At 43.7% G+C, this 14,068-nt stretch overlaps 1 protein-coding gene and 1 non-coding gene across 2 annotated transcripts; one reads left to right on the top strand and one right to left on the bottom strand.

The window, feature by feature from the left end:
- Window positions 1–4,017: 4,017 nt before the first annotated feature.
- Window positions 4,018–4,090, bottom strand: TRNAR-ACG (transfer RNA arginine (anticodon ACG)). The gene has a single exon. It is a non-coding gene; the product is annotated as a tRNA-Arg (tRNA).
- A 191-nt stretch (window positions 4,091–4,281) lies between these two features.
- PRMT5 (protein arginine methyltransferase 5) lies at window positions 4,282–13,793 on the top strand. The gene is made up of 17 exons (XM_069097802.1): window positions 4,282–4,567; window positions 5,064–5,182; window positions 5,511–5,596; window positions 5,826–5,960; window positions 6,440–6,552; window positions 6,688–6,737; window positions 6,958–7,121; window positions 7,760–7,921; window positions 8,136–8,213; window positions 8,333–8,391; window positions 9,362–9,484; window positions 9,589–9,764; window positions 11,356–11,465; window positions 11,696–11,789; window positions 11,925–12,041; window positions 12,258–12,322; window positions 12,525–13,793. The coding sequence occupies exons 1-17, from the start codon at window positions 4,461–4,463 to the stop codon at window positions 12,675–12,677; spliced, it is 1,911 nt and encodes a 636-aa protein (XP_068953903.1). The 5' UTR covers window positions 4,282–4,460; the 3' UTR covers window positions 12,678–13,793.
- Window positions 13,794–14,068: the final 275 nt, after the last annotated feature.

The raw sequence follows: 14,068 nt of genomic DNA, 5'->3' as shown, positions 1-14,068 counted from the left end.
AATGTGATATGGTGGCCAAGAAAAGTAATGTGATTTTAGGCTATATAAGAAAGGCATGACTTTCAGGAGTAAGGAGATATCAATCCCTTTCTACTCTGCCATCATCAAACAACATCTAGAGTGTTTGTGTTCAGTTAGAGAAACCACCTTTTTGAAAGGATATGATATTCAGAAGATTGTCCAGAGTGGGCAACGGGGATGGTGAAGACCTTGACTTCATACTACATGAGGACTAAAGGAACTGGAAATGTTTAGCTTGGAGAAGAGATGATTTAGTGGGAACATGATTGCAATATTCAAGTATTTAAAGGGCTGTTATATGAAAGAGAGATTGACATCTTTTGTTTAGGACCAAAAGAACTATTGTGGGTGAGGTCCTAAGCAAAAGGTTATACAAAGGTGAATTTGGTACAATATAAAGAAAAATTTTTATAACAATTGAGGTTATCCACAAGTGAAAGGGTGTTGTGGAAGCTGTGGATCCTTCTTGTTGGAGTTCTTCAAGAAAAAGTCAGATGTCTGTCTATTTGTTGGATAAGTAAATTCTTTTTCCAGTAAGTTCACTGTGGTTTTTTTTTCCAATTCTGAAATTCTGTGAGTCTGTTCAGTGAAGGAGATGAAGCATCCACATTTACCACTGATTTTTGTAGGGCTGAGATAAACTATTTTTCCCCCAAAGGTACTCCTCACTCCATTGTATCGTTGTTTCTCCCTATCTCAGCCTATCCTTGCAATCCAAAGTCCTACATTCCTTTCAATTCTGTAGGTAAAAAAGAAATGTTTCTCCCTTCACCCTTCTAAAACAATATAGAAGGATGAGCAACTGATAAAAAAAAAAAAAAAAAGCCCTGCCCAAAACAAAGATGGAAACCACTGGTGTTCTTTACTGTGTCTTTCTCATTCAGAACTGTAGGCTTAGCTGATAGTGAGGGGCATATTCTAGGTTAATTTTCTTATACATTCAATCAATTAACAAGTAAATCTGAGAATATACCTTGTGCTGGATACAGTATTCATTGCCATGGGGAATACAACAAAATTGTCTGATGAGGTTCTGGTCATGCTTAGAATTTTAGAGTTAGAGAGATTTTTAGAAGTCATCTGGTCTAATTTTGTTACTTTGGCTAAACCCTACTATTCTATCTCCCACTTCTCTTTATCAAAAATATCCCATGATATCCTCTTTCCCTGCCTTTGCCTGGGCTGATACCTAGGCAAGGAATGCCCTCTCTCCTCCTTTGCCTGTTGAATTCTTGCTTATTCTTTAAAGCCCAACTAAACTATTACCCTCTCCCCAAAGTTTCCTCTGCTCTCCTTGTGTCAGGAATAACCTGCTTTCTGTTAGTTCCCTCACTTCATTGGGTAAACTTTATTTATCAAGTGTTCTTATGTATTTCAATTTTCTGATATGGATCTTGGTCTCTGTAATGGAAATGCAAATTTGGAAGATCTTCCCTGCCCCTAGGCTAAAATGCACCTGAAGCCTGGGGAGGGAGGCTTGTTTTTCAGTAGATACTTCTTGATTGGCCAGTGAGTCAATAAGGTTGTTACATTCTCTGAGCCAGGAGAAGGCTATATAAGCCCTGATGTGAAGCTTTGTTTTGGGACTCACTTTGAGAAGTGTTCTGTGATTTGATCTGAATTTTGGGAAGCCGTTGTTGAGAGTCCCCCGGCTTTGAAAAACCCAGATGTTGACTAGGTATGGATGTAATGGTTGGACAGTTTGGAAAGCTGTGTACTTGATCTGTTTCTGTCTTGATAATTCTGCCTGTATGCTTTGAAGTTCAGGGTGCTGACCTTTTTCCCCTGAACAAGGTAAACGATATATGTCTGACTGATTAAAGTAAGCTTGTTAACCCATTTTGAGTTGCTTTCCTTTAACAAAGCAGATCCAAGAACCTGTGGTAGCTGCAAACCCTGAGGACACTTGGGGTGCTTGCTGCTACAGTCTCCTATTAGACTGTGGGTGCCACTAGGACTTAATTGGGTCTTTTCTAAACTTTAAATCTCCTATAGCACATAGCACAATGATTTGTACACAGCACTTAAATGATTTCAGTGAAACTGAAGTCCTCAGAAGTGAAGGGACTAGACAAAAGTCACACAGTAGTTAAGCGACATACTCAAACCAAGATCTCCTGATTCCCTGCCTTGGGACCTAATACAGTGATATGGCAAGGCAGGATGGGAAGTTGCTTACTGGTGTGATTTCAAGGGCATCAGGAAGATTCTCCCATCTAAAAACTTTCCTCCCATTCAAATACCAAAATACTGGAAATTCCACTATTAGTAAAACATTCATTTGCCTCTCTGCTAGTCTTTTAAGGTGGCAGAGATAACACACTGTCATTCATACCTATTGGTCTGTAATTTATCAGATGTTTTACTCCTAGGAGGGTTATCTGGGTAGCATAAACATGTGGTATATTGTTAATATTACACTGATTGGTATAAGGAGAATAGAGAATGGAGTATAAAGGTTACCTTAGATAAACTTTCTCCAGCTTTATACCTGATCCTTTAAACAAGATACGGTATAAATAGAAAGATAATTCATTGATCTAGTCAGTCAATTGACTAGTATTTATTAAGCCCTTACTATGTTCCAGGCATCATACTAAGTTCTGGGGATACAATGAAAGGCAAATAACAGTCCCTACTGTTAAAGAGTTCACAGTCTAAAGAGGGAGAGAAGAAGCAAATAACTATATACAAACAATATACAGATGTATGTGTACATGAGTGTGTGTGTATACATACATACATACATAGTTGCAGGATAAATTGGGGATAATCTCAGAGGGAAGGCACCAAGGAGGACAGGGAAAGACTTCTGTCAGAAGATGGGAGTATAGGTGAGACTTGAAGGAAGCTTAGGAAGGCAGGATGCAGATGGGAGGAGGGAGAGAAGGCTAGACATGGGAAACAGTCAGTGAAAATGCAGTTGGGAGAGGGAGTGTAGTGGGCAAGGAACAGCAAGAAGGCCAGTGTCTCTGGATCACAGAATAAGAAGAGGGAAATGTAAGAGAGGAAAAGACTGAAGACATGAGAAGGGAGCAGGTGATGAAGGGCTTTTTTAAAAAGCAAAACAAAGGAGTTCATGTCTGATCCTGAAGGTAACAGGGAGCCATTGGAATTCACTGAATTGAGACAGTGACATGGTCAGATCTGTGTTTCTGGGAAGATAAATTTGATAGCTTGAGTGAAGGATGCATTGGAATAGGGAAGACACTCGAAGTAGGGAGACCAACCAGCAAGTTATTGCTATAGATGGGTGTGAGGTGATAACGGCCTACACCAGCGTAGTGTCAGTGTCAGAGGAGACAGCTAAGTGAAAAAGAGAAAAGTAAAGGTAGAAACAACAGAGCTTGGCAGCTGATTGGATATGGGGGTCGAGGAGGAGGATGAGAGGGTGAGGAGTTTGAGGATGACACCTATATTGGGATCCTGGATGACATGGAGGATGGTAGTGTTCTGGACAGTAATAGGGAAGTTAGGAATGGGGAAGGGAGGATTTTGGGGGAAAATGACGAGAATAATGAAAAATAATCAGAACATTGAATTTTAAATGTCTACAAGACATCCAGTTCGATATGCCCAATAGGCTGTTGGAGATAGAAGACTGGAGATCATGTTCAGGTATGTGCTTGATAAATTCTTTTCACTGCTTGAAAAAGCAACAGCTTTGGGGGCTTCTGGGTGGAGAAATTTTCATGATGACAGTGATTGCTGGTGAAATCTACTCTTCAAGACCAGTTGATATGAATTTCATGTCTTTCCTCCTCCTCCCCCACTGTAAATTTCAAGAGAGCAGGGACTGTGCGTACTCTAAAAGTGAATCTACGTTAAAGTCTAAAAAATGGTTCTTCGTTCAGTAGGCATTTATTATGTTGAAAGAATAGATGAGTTAACGTGTCAATAGGTATTAAAGGACTGCAGGAAAACATTTGGGAATGTTTGAAATAGAGATGATTAGAAAATATCCTGAGAAAGCAATAAAGATTAAGCCATTCCAACCGAGCCAGCCAGGAGTCGAACCTGGAATCTTCTGATCCGTAGTCAGACGCGTTATCCATTGCGCCACTGGCCCGCGGACGAAAAAATTCTTGCAGCAGCCCATCTTCAGGAGAATACCGCAGGGCTTCATGGGGGATGTAGTTTTTCCTTTGGATCCATTTCAAGTATCCTACATAAAAGGAGACGGGAAGTACACTCTATTCCCAAACCGGACCTTCGGATTGGTAAATCTCTAGGTTTCATGTCTTTCGTCACGGCGCCACCATCTGATTGGCAGGGAGTCCTACACATCGCCCCGCCTACCCCCCCAGCACTGAGTCGGATAAGACCCTCGGGTTGTTAAGGAGACTCCTCCCGCCTACCGGGGAAACCCGGCTTTTTACTTGCTTTGCCATTGGTTGTTGTTATCCAGGGGTCCCGGCGCGAACAACGTGAGGGGAAAAATGGCGGCGGTGGCAGTTGGGGCCCCCGGGCGCCGCGTGTCCAGCGGGCGGGACCTCAACTGCGTCCCAGAAGTGGCTGATACGTTGGGGGCCGTGGCGAAACAAGGGTGAGGGCCCCATCTTCCTTTTCCTCCCCTCTCTTGGGTGGGACGCGCGCTTTCTGGGAGATGGAGTGGGAGAAACTATTCCCAGTCCTGGGGGGAGGGGGAGGGGACCGTGGTGGGAGAGACCATTTCTCTCGTGGATGGGGGTGGGTGGAGAGGCTCGACCACAGACAGTCTTTGGATTGAGGCTGGCAGCAGGGTGGGAAAATGTCCAGGGAATCTGGGGATAGTTTGGGCATGTGGCACTCATGCCAGCGAGATCTAACGGGATGTGGCCCTGCCTCTGGATATGGAGTTCCTGCCATTTTCCTTTCTCTCCTCCTATACATAAACTCCTTTTGGGGGGACATTGAGGCATACAGTGCCATCCTGGCGCGTGGGCTGTGCACGGCTGCTCCGGCCCACGTGGGGCAAGGCCACTCAGGTGTCCTGCCCTAACGGTGCTGTTATTTTGCTAATTGTATCTGGTGGTGGTGGGGGTCATCTGTCTTTGTCTCAGCTTTGATTTCCTCTGCATGCCCGTCTTCCACCCCCGATTCAAGAGGGAGTTCACCCAGGAACCTGCCAACACCCGTCCTGGGCCCCACACACGGTCTGACCTGCTGCTGTCTGGACGGGGTAGGGAACCCCTCAGTGCCTCCCATACCTTTAGAGGCAATGAACAGCCCACAGCCTCAGAGCTTTGTCCACCCACCTCTCCTTCCCTGAATTAGGGAGAGTGATTCTCTTGGAACAGGAAAATACACCCCTTATACAACCCCTTGTTTCCATGTTTAAAAGCCCCCATGAGTGCTGTTTGCCTAGAACAGTGTTCCCTATACATGATGAGAAAAGCCCTGTTCTCTGTGCTGTGTTGCCTGATCTTCTGGAGTGCCAGGGGTCAGACAGAAGCAGGAGTAAAGTAACCATACTTAACCTAGTTCTTGTCCTTTCCTGGCGTATGCAGACTGGAATACATTGATTGTGGGAAAGCTATCTCCATGGATCCGCCCTGATTCCAAAGTGGAGAAGATAAGAAGGAATTCTGAGGCGGTAAGGCACCTTGGCATATGCCTTGTGGCTATCTTTGGAACTCAGGAAGGGTGGATAATGTAGGCTTTTATCCTCACGGGGACCATGGGCCCCTGTGTACCACGTTGGGCAGCCAAAATTGCAGTGGCTATTGGGATAACTTGATATCATCAGTTATGGCTAGCACCACAACAATAGAAGCCATTTGGGATATTACTTACTAATATGTCTGTATTGGTCTCTGTTCCAGGCCATGTTGCAGGAGTTGAATTTTGGGGCATACCTGGGGCTTCCAGCTTTTCTGTTACCTCTCACTCAAGAAGATAACACTAACCTGGCCAGAGTCCTAACCAATCACATTCACACAGGCCATCATTCTTCCATGGTATGACCTCAGTGATTTCCTTCCCCAGACCCAGAAGATGAATAGGCAATGTCATACTGTGGTTGGGTTGTATTTAATACTTTATTATTCCAAACCAGGAAACTTAATCCATTGTGCATAAAATGGATTGGAAAGAACCCTACTGTTTTTTTTTAATTTGCCTAGGATCACTGATGAGTCAGTAATTGGATAGATCAAACAAATACTATTATCAAAAAGCTGAGTCTTTTTAATAAGGAGGATTTATTTCTGTCTCAGAAAATATAAAGTCAAATTGGAAGACAGGACAGACTAGTAGATATTAAACCTAAACATACAAATGAGCATTTGTCTCCATGAAGTAGCATTATCTACTTATGTCTGCAGGAAACAAGAAAGACATGTTGATCATAAAGGGCTTAACACTGGTTTAGGATCAGGTTCATTTTAATCAAGGAAGATTTTCTGGAGGCAGAGGTAATGAGTTTCTTTCCATGCAGTTCTGGATGAGGGTACCCTTGGTGGCAGCAGAAGACCTTCGTGATGATGTCATTGGGAATGAACCTCTTAAACATACAGAGGCATACACTGGAGAGGAGAAGACATGGATGTGGTATGTGATTCTCTTCTTGTTATTGCAGAAGGTTAGAATGCAGGGCTGGGAGAAGAATGGGCTAGAAGTTGTGGGGCAGTGGCTGACAGCTAGAAGGAGTATAATTGGCTAATTGCTGTGTTTTCTTCTGGGCAGGTGGCATAACTTTCGTACCCTGTGTGACTACAGCAAGAGGATTGCAGTGGGTAAGTATGGCAGGCTGCCATAGTTAGTTTCTTTTCCCCCTTCCCCATGTGAATTGGAGTCATGGGGTGAAGCTTCAGGTTAGCTTAACACTGAGACTTTGGGTAACTTCGTTTCACTTTATATACAGTTTCTGCTTCATAGCAGAACTGTAACAGACTGTTCCTTTTCAGATAAGAAAGCTTGTTTGAGCTTCAGTAGATCTTTCTTTCCCCACTATAGCTATTGAAGTTGGTGCTGACCTCCCATCTAATCATATTATTGACCGATGGCTTGGGGAGCCAATCAAAGCAGCCATCCTTCCCACCAGTATCTTCCTGACCAATAAGAAGGGATTTCCTGTCCTTTCTAAGGTGCACCAGAGGTTGATCTTCCGGCTCCTCAAGGTAAAAAGGGTATATGTTGGGGTGAGGAGTTGTAATGTTCATCTGGTAGTGCCCCAGTGATCCTCTACTTTGCATATGTGATTGTTTGAAATTTCCCCACAAATCAGTTCCCTTTTCATATTTGACCCCAGAGAATAATTTTTACAAAGTTGGTGTCCAGAGATAAAGGGAATATGTGGCACAGGAACCTTGATAACTTTTCATGGAACCCATCTTCAAAGGAAATATTTACATAGGATTAAATCATAAAACACCAATTTAGGAATCATATTGTTCTCCCTTCCTGCCTCAATCCCCAGTTTTAATGTTTGGGATCCTGAGACCCAGAAATATTTTTGAGAAAGAAATAGCAAAAGGATATGAGGTATTCTGAGCTACTATGAGATGTGCATTGGGCATTAAACATAATAAAGCCATATGCTGATTGTTGGGGGTGATATATACCAGCCTCAAGGAGATTGATTAAGTATTCATAAAATGAATGACTTAGGCCTCTCTTTGTTGATGCCCTTTTCCTCTGGCAGTGATTAAACACGGATGCTTGGTTTTGAAGCAAGTCTTTTAAAACTTAGGACAGTGGGACTCTGGGAAAAGAGAAAGACTATAGAGGTTGTGTTGCTATGTTGACTTCTTGATAGTTGGAAGTACAGTTCATCCTTACTGGTGCCAATCATCACTCGGAAAAGGAATTCTGCACCTATCTACAGTATTTGGAATACCTGAGCCAGAACTGTCCACCACCCAATGCCTATGAACTCTTTGCCAAAGGGTATGAGGACTATCTCCAGTCACCACTCCAGGTGAGCTGTGAATTTAGGAATTGTGGGAATCATAAGGGACAAGGAAGTGTTTTGTGTGGAGGGAATCCAACCTTCCCTCTCCCCTCCCCCCTCCATCCTCCCTATTCTTCCTCCCAGCTAGACCCAGAGGGCAAATAAATTGCTCTGGTTTGGAGTGCCATCAGGTTCTGGGCACTGGTTAACTTAACTTGGTCTTTCTTTTTCTCTTCTTGAGCCACTGATGGACAATCTGGAGTCACAAACTTATGAAGTGTTTGAGAAGGATCCCATCAAATACTCCCAGTACCAGCAGGTGTGTGGGGTCCGGATTTAGACAGGAGCCAGGGCTAGGGTTTGGGTAAGCATAGGAATGAGAGTAAAGCCAGAAGTAGGTTCTTGCTGGTGTTAACTTCTAATCTCTGTTCTTCCTAGGCTATCTACAGATGTCTCTTGGATCGTGTACCAGAAGAAGAAAAGGACAGCAATGTGCAGTGAGTGTTTCTTAACTCGGGCAGCTAGGTGATACAGTGGATTGAGTTGTGGAGTCCTAGAGTCAGGGATGTCTGAGTTCAGATTTGGCCTCAGACATTTACTAGCCTTAGTCAAGTCCCTTAACCTTTGTCTGCCTCAGTTTCCTCAACTATAAAGTGGAGATCATGATAGCACTTACCCCTCAGGGTTGTTGAGGATTAATTGTGTTTATCACATTAATTGTGCTTAGCCAAGGTCTTGATGGGCATTGTTGTTGGTCCTGCATTCTTGAAGAGCACCATTACTTCAGGAAGGTGGTGTCCTGACTTGCAAGTGAATTGGATTTAAGTGAGGGAGGGCTGTGCCAGGTCACCAGCCTCACTTTGTCCTCTGGAGCCATTGGGTCCAGTGGTAAGATATAGATCAGGAGACTGTCCCTGTGGGTCTTAGGTAATATATAAAGACTAGCTATTGCCACTGCTGCTGCAACTACTACTACCGTGTTTCCCTGATAATAAGACCTATCCCGAAAATTACTGTGTAAGATTCCTCTAAAATAAGCCCTATTGAGATTGCTGCTGTAGTGAAGGTGATCCCCTGCGCTACACGCTACATTATGGTACCCTCTGTATGCACCGTCCCCGTCCCCGTCCCCCCCCCCCAGTGAAACGCACACGGCGCTCCGAGCTGCATCCAATCAGAGCTGCAGCAGTGAGCGCGTCATCCTGTTCTTCCCCAGTAATTTGCTTGCTGGTACATTTTTTTGTTCACATTTACCTGTTTATTAAAATTGCTGTCAATGTTCATTAAAATAAGCCCTCCCCTGAAAATAAGCCCTCTGGTGTTTTTCTGTCCCAAAAATTAATAAGACAGTGTCTTATTATTGGGGAAACACGGTACTATAACAACACATTACATCCATGCTGTGTATTTGTCCCATTTTGTTTGATAGTTTGATTGTTCTATCTCATCTTTGTCTTTTCGTTTCAGGGTGCTGATGGTGCTAGGTGCAGGCCGAGGTCCCCTGGTGAATGCTTCCCTCCGGGCTGCCAAGCAAGCTGATCGGAGGGTGAAGCTGTATGCTGTAGAGAAGAACCCCAATGCTGTAGTTACGTGAGTGACTCCTGATGCTGCCTAAAGAGAGCATAATGTTCCTGCTTTATAGAAGCTTTCGCCAACGCCAGCACTCACACTAACAATATCTTTTCCACTCACAGGCTAGAGAACTGGCAATTTGAAGAGTGGGGCAGCCAGGTGACAGTAGTATCATCAGACATGCGGGAATGGGTGGCACCTGAGAAGGCAGACATCATTGTTAGTGAACTCCTAGGCTCCTTTGCAGATAATGAACTGTCACCTGAATGCCTGGATGGAGCCCAGCACTTCCTAAAAGGTGCCTTCCAATAGAAGACAGAGGAAGGGCAGAAGTTGGTTACAGGGTGGGAGAACCAATGGAAGCAATCTAGAAGACAATGAATTCAATTCAGCAAAAATTTATTAAGTATCTACAGTATGCCAGGCACTTTGTCTGCGGTGTAGGGATATACAGTGAATCAGTTTCTTCCCCTCAAGGACCTTATTTATATTCTGTGGAGGTGTGGTGGGGTGGGGATGGGGGGTGGATAGGAGGGTAGGGAGGAATACTTAGACACATCAGTGATTACAAAATATATACAAAGTAAAAAGTAATTTAGGAGAAGTCACTTGAGCTTTGAAGGGAGCTAGGGATTCCAAGAGGTGGAAAGGAAGGGCCAGAAGAGCCTTCCAGGCATGGAGATTTGCTTATACAGAGGCATATAGATGGGAAATGGAATGTCCTGTTATGGGAACAGCAAGTAAAGCAGACTAATTTCATGTTACTCCCCTTCACACACGAAACAGTCCAGCCAAACTAGAAAGATCTGTCTTTAAATGCCAAATGGAGAGTTTGTATTTTATTTTAGAGGCAAGGGGGAGCCACTGAAGCTTCTTGAAGGTCAGTCAATATTTTTGTGACAAATGAAAAGTCAGAGAGACATAGCTTCTTGGTAATTAATAATCAGTTTATTAATTATGGCTAGCAAATAATAAATTGACATCTTTGGCCCTCTGGGAAACCAAAGATTATGCCTGGAGAACACCCAATGTTTAAATACCTTTGGAAGAGTGTATGTTCCCTACAGGTGGAAATCAACTCTTGGTTAACAGTTAATGAGAGAATGAATATTATGAGGTGGGTTTGTTCTAATTTTAATGAGGGGCTGGGGACTGTGACTAATCCTGTCACTCTAGGACAAAGACTCCACCCGGATTGTCCTACTTAGGAAGTGTGGACAAATTGATCCACCTCTCCCCAGACCACTATAGTAGTTGACTGCTGGGCCTCAGTTCACCTAGATTAGATTCTCTTTCCCCTTTAGTCAGAAGTAAGCTTTCCTAGTTGGGTGGAGTCCTGCCCAAGATTGAGGAGAATGTCTCTTTGTCTGCCCTGCCCTTCACTAGGACTGGGCTTTGAATGAGGAAATAAGGAAAAAAAAAATCCCTAGATTTACACCCTCCACAGTTCGTAATTGTTTACTAATAATCATTCCTTGCCCTTTTCTAAGTACCTACTATATGCCAGACACTGTTCTCGAGGAGCTCAGTCTAATGGGGGAGACAACATGCAAGCAGCTATATATACAAGCTACATACAGAAAATAACAGGCACTAGAATTGAGAGAGGTTTCTTGTTGAAGGAGGGATTTTAGCTGTGACTTGAAGGAAACCAGGGAAGCAGGAGGTGATGAGGAGGATGGACTTTCCTGTCAGGGGACAGTTGGTGGAAATGCTCAGAATCAGAAGATTAGATTGTGAAGGAATAGCAATGAGTCCAGTTTCACTAGATCATAGACTATATGGGCTACTTTAAGATGTTGGGGGCTAGAGGTAGGTTATGATGATCTTTAATAAAAGCCAAATAGAGGATTTTATATTTGATTCATTCACCCTCCTTATTTCTGCAGATGATGGAGTGAGCATCCCAGGGGAGTATACTTCTTTCCTAGCCCCCATCTCCTCCTCTAAGCTATACAATGAAGTCCGGGCATGTCGAGAAAAGGACCGGGACCCTGAGGTGAGAAGACGTCTTCCCTTTCCACATACCCATTTTTAACTAACTTGTGTCAGCAAACATTAAACATCTGCTTTCTTTCATTAGAAAATATATTAAATTGGGAGTTAGTTTGAGTTCTCTCCTTTTATTTGTGTGTCCCTCAGGCTCTTGATACTTTCCTGTCAGGTTCCTGGGAAGGAGGAGACTGTCCCTGTTCTCCCTTCCAGCACCTGCTTTCCTCTTCTTGACAGGCCCAGTTTGAGATGCCTTATGTAGTTCGACTGCACAACTTTCACCAGCTGGCTGAACCCCAGCCTTGCTTTACCTTTAGCCATCCCAACCGAGGTAGGTCGTTGTGTGGCTGCTTCTAATCCTCTCTCCAGAGCTAAGCATGTCCTCTCTTTTGATAGAGTTGCTTTCCTGGCCCCTCACTGAATCACCTTTGGGCTCCCCTGCCTTTCACTGCCTCTTTCTTGACAGATCCTATGACTGATAACAACCGATACCGTACATTGGAGTTTCCCGTTGAGGTGAACACTGTGCTGCATGGATTTGCAGGCTACTTTGAGACCGTGCTTTATCAGGATATCACTCTGAGTGAGTTCTTGTGCTTCTGACTAGCAGGAAATGTGTGGTATCTGGGAATTCCCCTGCATATATTTGCTTCAAAAGATGACAAAGGGAGCTGGTATAGTCATTCTTTCCCTTTTATAGAAGTCCTCTTTATAGCTCTGACAGAGGGGGTGGCTGGTCATGGTGTGGTAAGGGCAAGAGGAAGGGTCTTTAGTTCATTTGGTTCTTATATCCCCATAGGTATCCGTCCAGAGACCCACTCTCCTGGAATGTTTTCCTGGTTTCCTATTCTCTTTCCTATCAAGGTGAGAATCTTTAAGAGTCAGGAGGGTATCCTTTCCCTTGATTCCAATATTTACTATTTGCCCTTGACTTACCTCTCTTTCCTTGAGTTACTTCCTATTTCCCTTCCAATATGGTGATATTGCTCCTAAGATCTATTAGGCCCCTGTCCCAGTTGTGGTGATATGACCAGCTACCCCAAATGTACTGTCTCTGTTCCTACAGCAGCCCATCACCGTGCATGAAGGGCAGACCATCTGTGTTCGATTCTGGCGATGCAGCAATGCCAAGAAGGTGTGGTATGAATGGGCAGTGACGGCACCTATCTGCTCAGCTATTCATAACCCTACTGGTCGCTCCTATACCATCGGCCTCTAGTACTGCCTGCTAGTGCCCAAAGCCTAGGAACCAGCTCCCCAGTTCCCCTATAGCACGGAAAGAACCAGTAATTATTCCCTAGGGCAGAGTCACCAATGTCATTCATCAGATCAGGGTATCCTCATCTGCTTTTCTAGTCTTGTATGAAGGCAGGTTAAAGGACATAGTTAATTAGAGTGCCCCCTGTCCCATTCTGTGATAAAAGATCCTGGGCTAGGAAACACTCTGCAGAATGTGAAGCCACAGGGACGGCATAGCTTCCAGGAGCTTTTCCTGGAGCAAACCCTGAGTACACTGGACTGAGTGATTTTTCAACCCTGCTCAACTCTGTGTTCCTCTTGGTTCTTCTGTGTCAAAGGAAATACAAATAAAGCAAAGTTATAGCCCTTCCTGCCCCCACTCACCCTTGCCCCTGCCTCTGATTCTCAGGACCTAATATAAACTCAGTCACATTCATTTCTAGGCCAGGAGCCAGATCCTGAAATCACCTGAGTGAGAGCCATTCTTGTTCTGTAGTCAGGAAGTTGATTTATGCTTCCTTTTGGCCCTTGGAGCCAACATTTTACTAAGCCTTATCTTGACAATTGGGATAGTTATATTCCTGCCCTCCAGGGAAAGAATTTCAGGGTTGGAAGGGATTTCTTCTTTTTTTTTTTTGGAGGGCAGTTGCGTTTAAGTGACTTGCCCAAAGTCACACAGCTAGTATGTTAAGTGTCTAAGGCTGGATTTGAACTCAAGTCCTCCTGACTCCAAGGCCAGTGCTTACCGGTACTATGCCACCTAGCCGCCCCTGGAAGGGATTTCTAAGTCCATTTAGTCCAGCCTATTGCTTGAATAAGAACTCCCCTCTATGACAGACATGTAGACATCCAGTTTTTTTTTGTTTTAACTCTCTAGTGAGGAAGTATTCATTACTTCCCCAGGTAGACTGATTCTTTTTTGTATGGCTCTTAAGTGTCAAATGGTTTTTCCTTATATTAAGCCTAAAATGTACTACTTCTCTACAACTCTTGCACTTATTTGCTCCTAATTCTGCTCTCTGGAGTCAAGCAGAATCCAAATGAGATAATATATGAACATGAGATGATGTTAGTAAATGACTTTGCAAACTTTAAAGTGCTATCCCAATGTTGTCTGTTATATATCAATTCCCTCTTACATGGAACAACTCTTTAAATACTTGAAGAAAACTGTTGATTTCCCCCAATTTTTTCTCTTCTCAGTCTTAAACATCTCAAGTTCTTTCAACCAGTTTTCATATTGCGTATGATATCAAGGCTTAACAATCCTGCTTGCCTTTCTCTGGATAATACATTGTCAAGCAGTCTACAAAAATGTAGCACCTAGAACATTGTACGCTACTCCAGCCACAATCCGATATAAGAGTTGGT

Source organism: Petaurus breviceps, unplaced genomic scaffold, assembly GCF_028583685.1.
Source record: "Petaurus breviceps papuanus isolate PSGF00001 unplaced genomic scaffold, PetGlider_PUasm1.0 37, whole genome shotgun sequence".
Taxonomy (NCBI): domain Eukaryota; kingdom Metazoa; phylum Chordata; class Mammalia; order Diprotodontia; family Petauridae; genus Petaurus; species Petaurus breviceps.
Note: the sequence above shows the minus strand (reverse complement) of the source record. Positions and strands in the feature narration are given on the sequence as shown.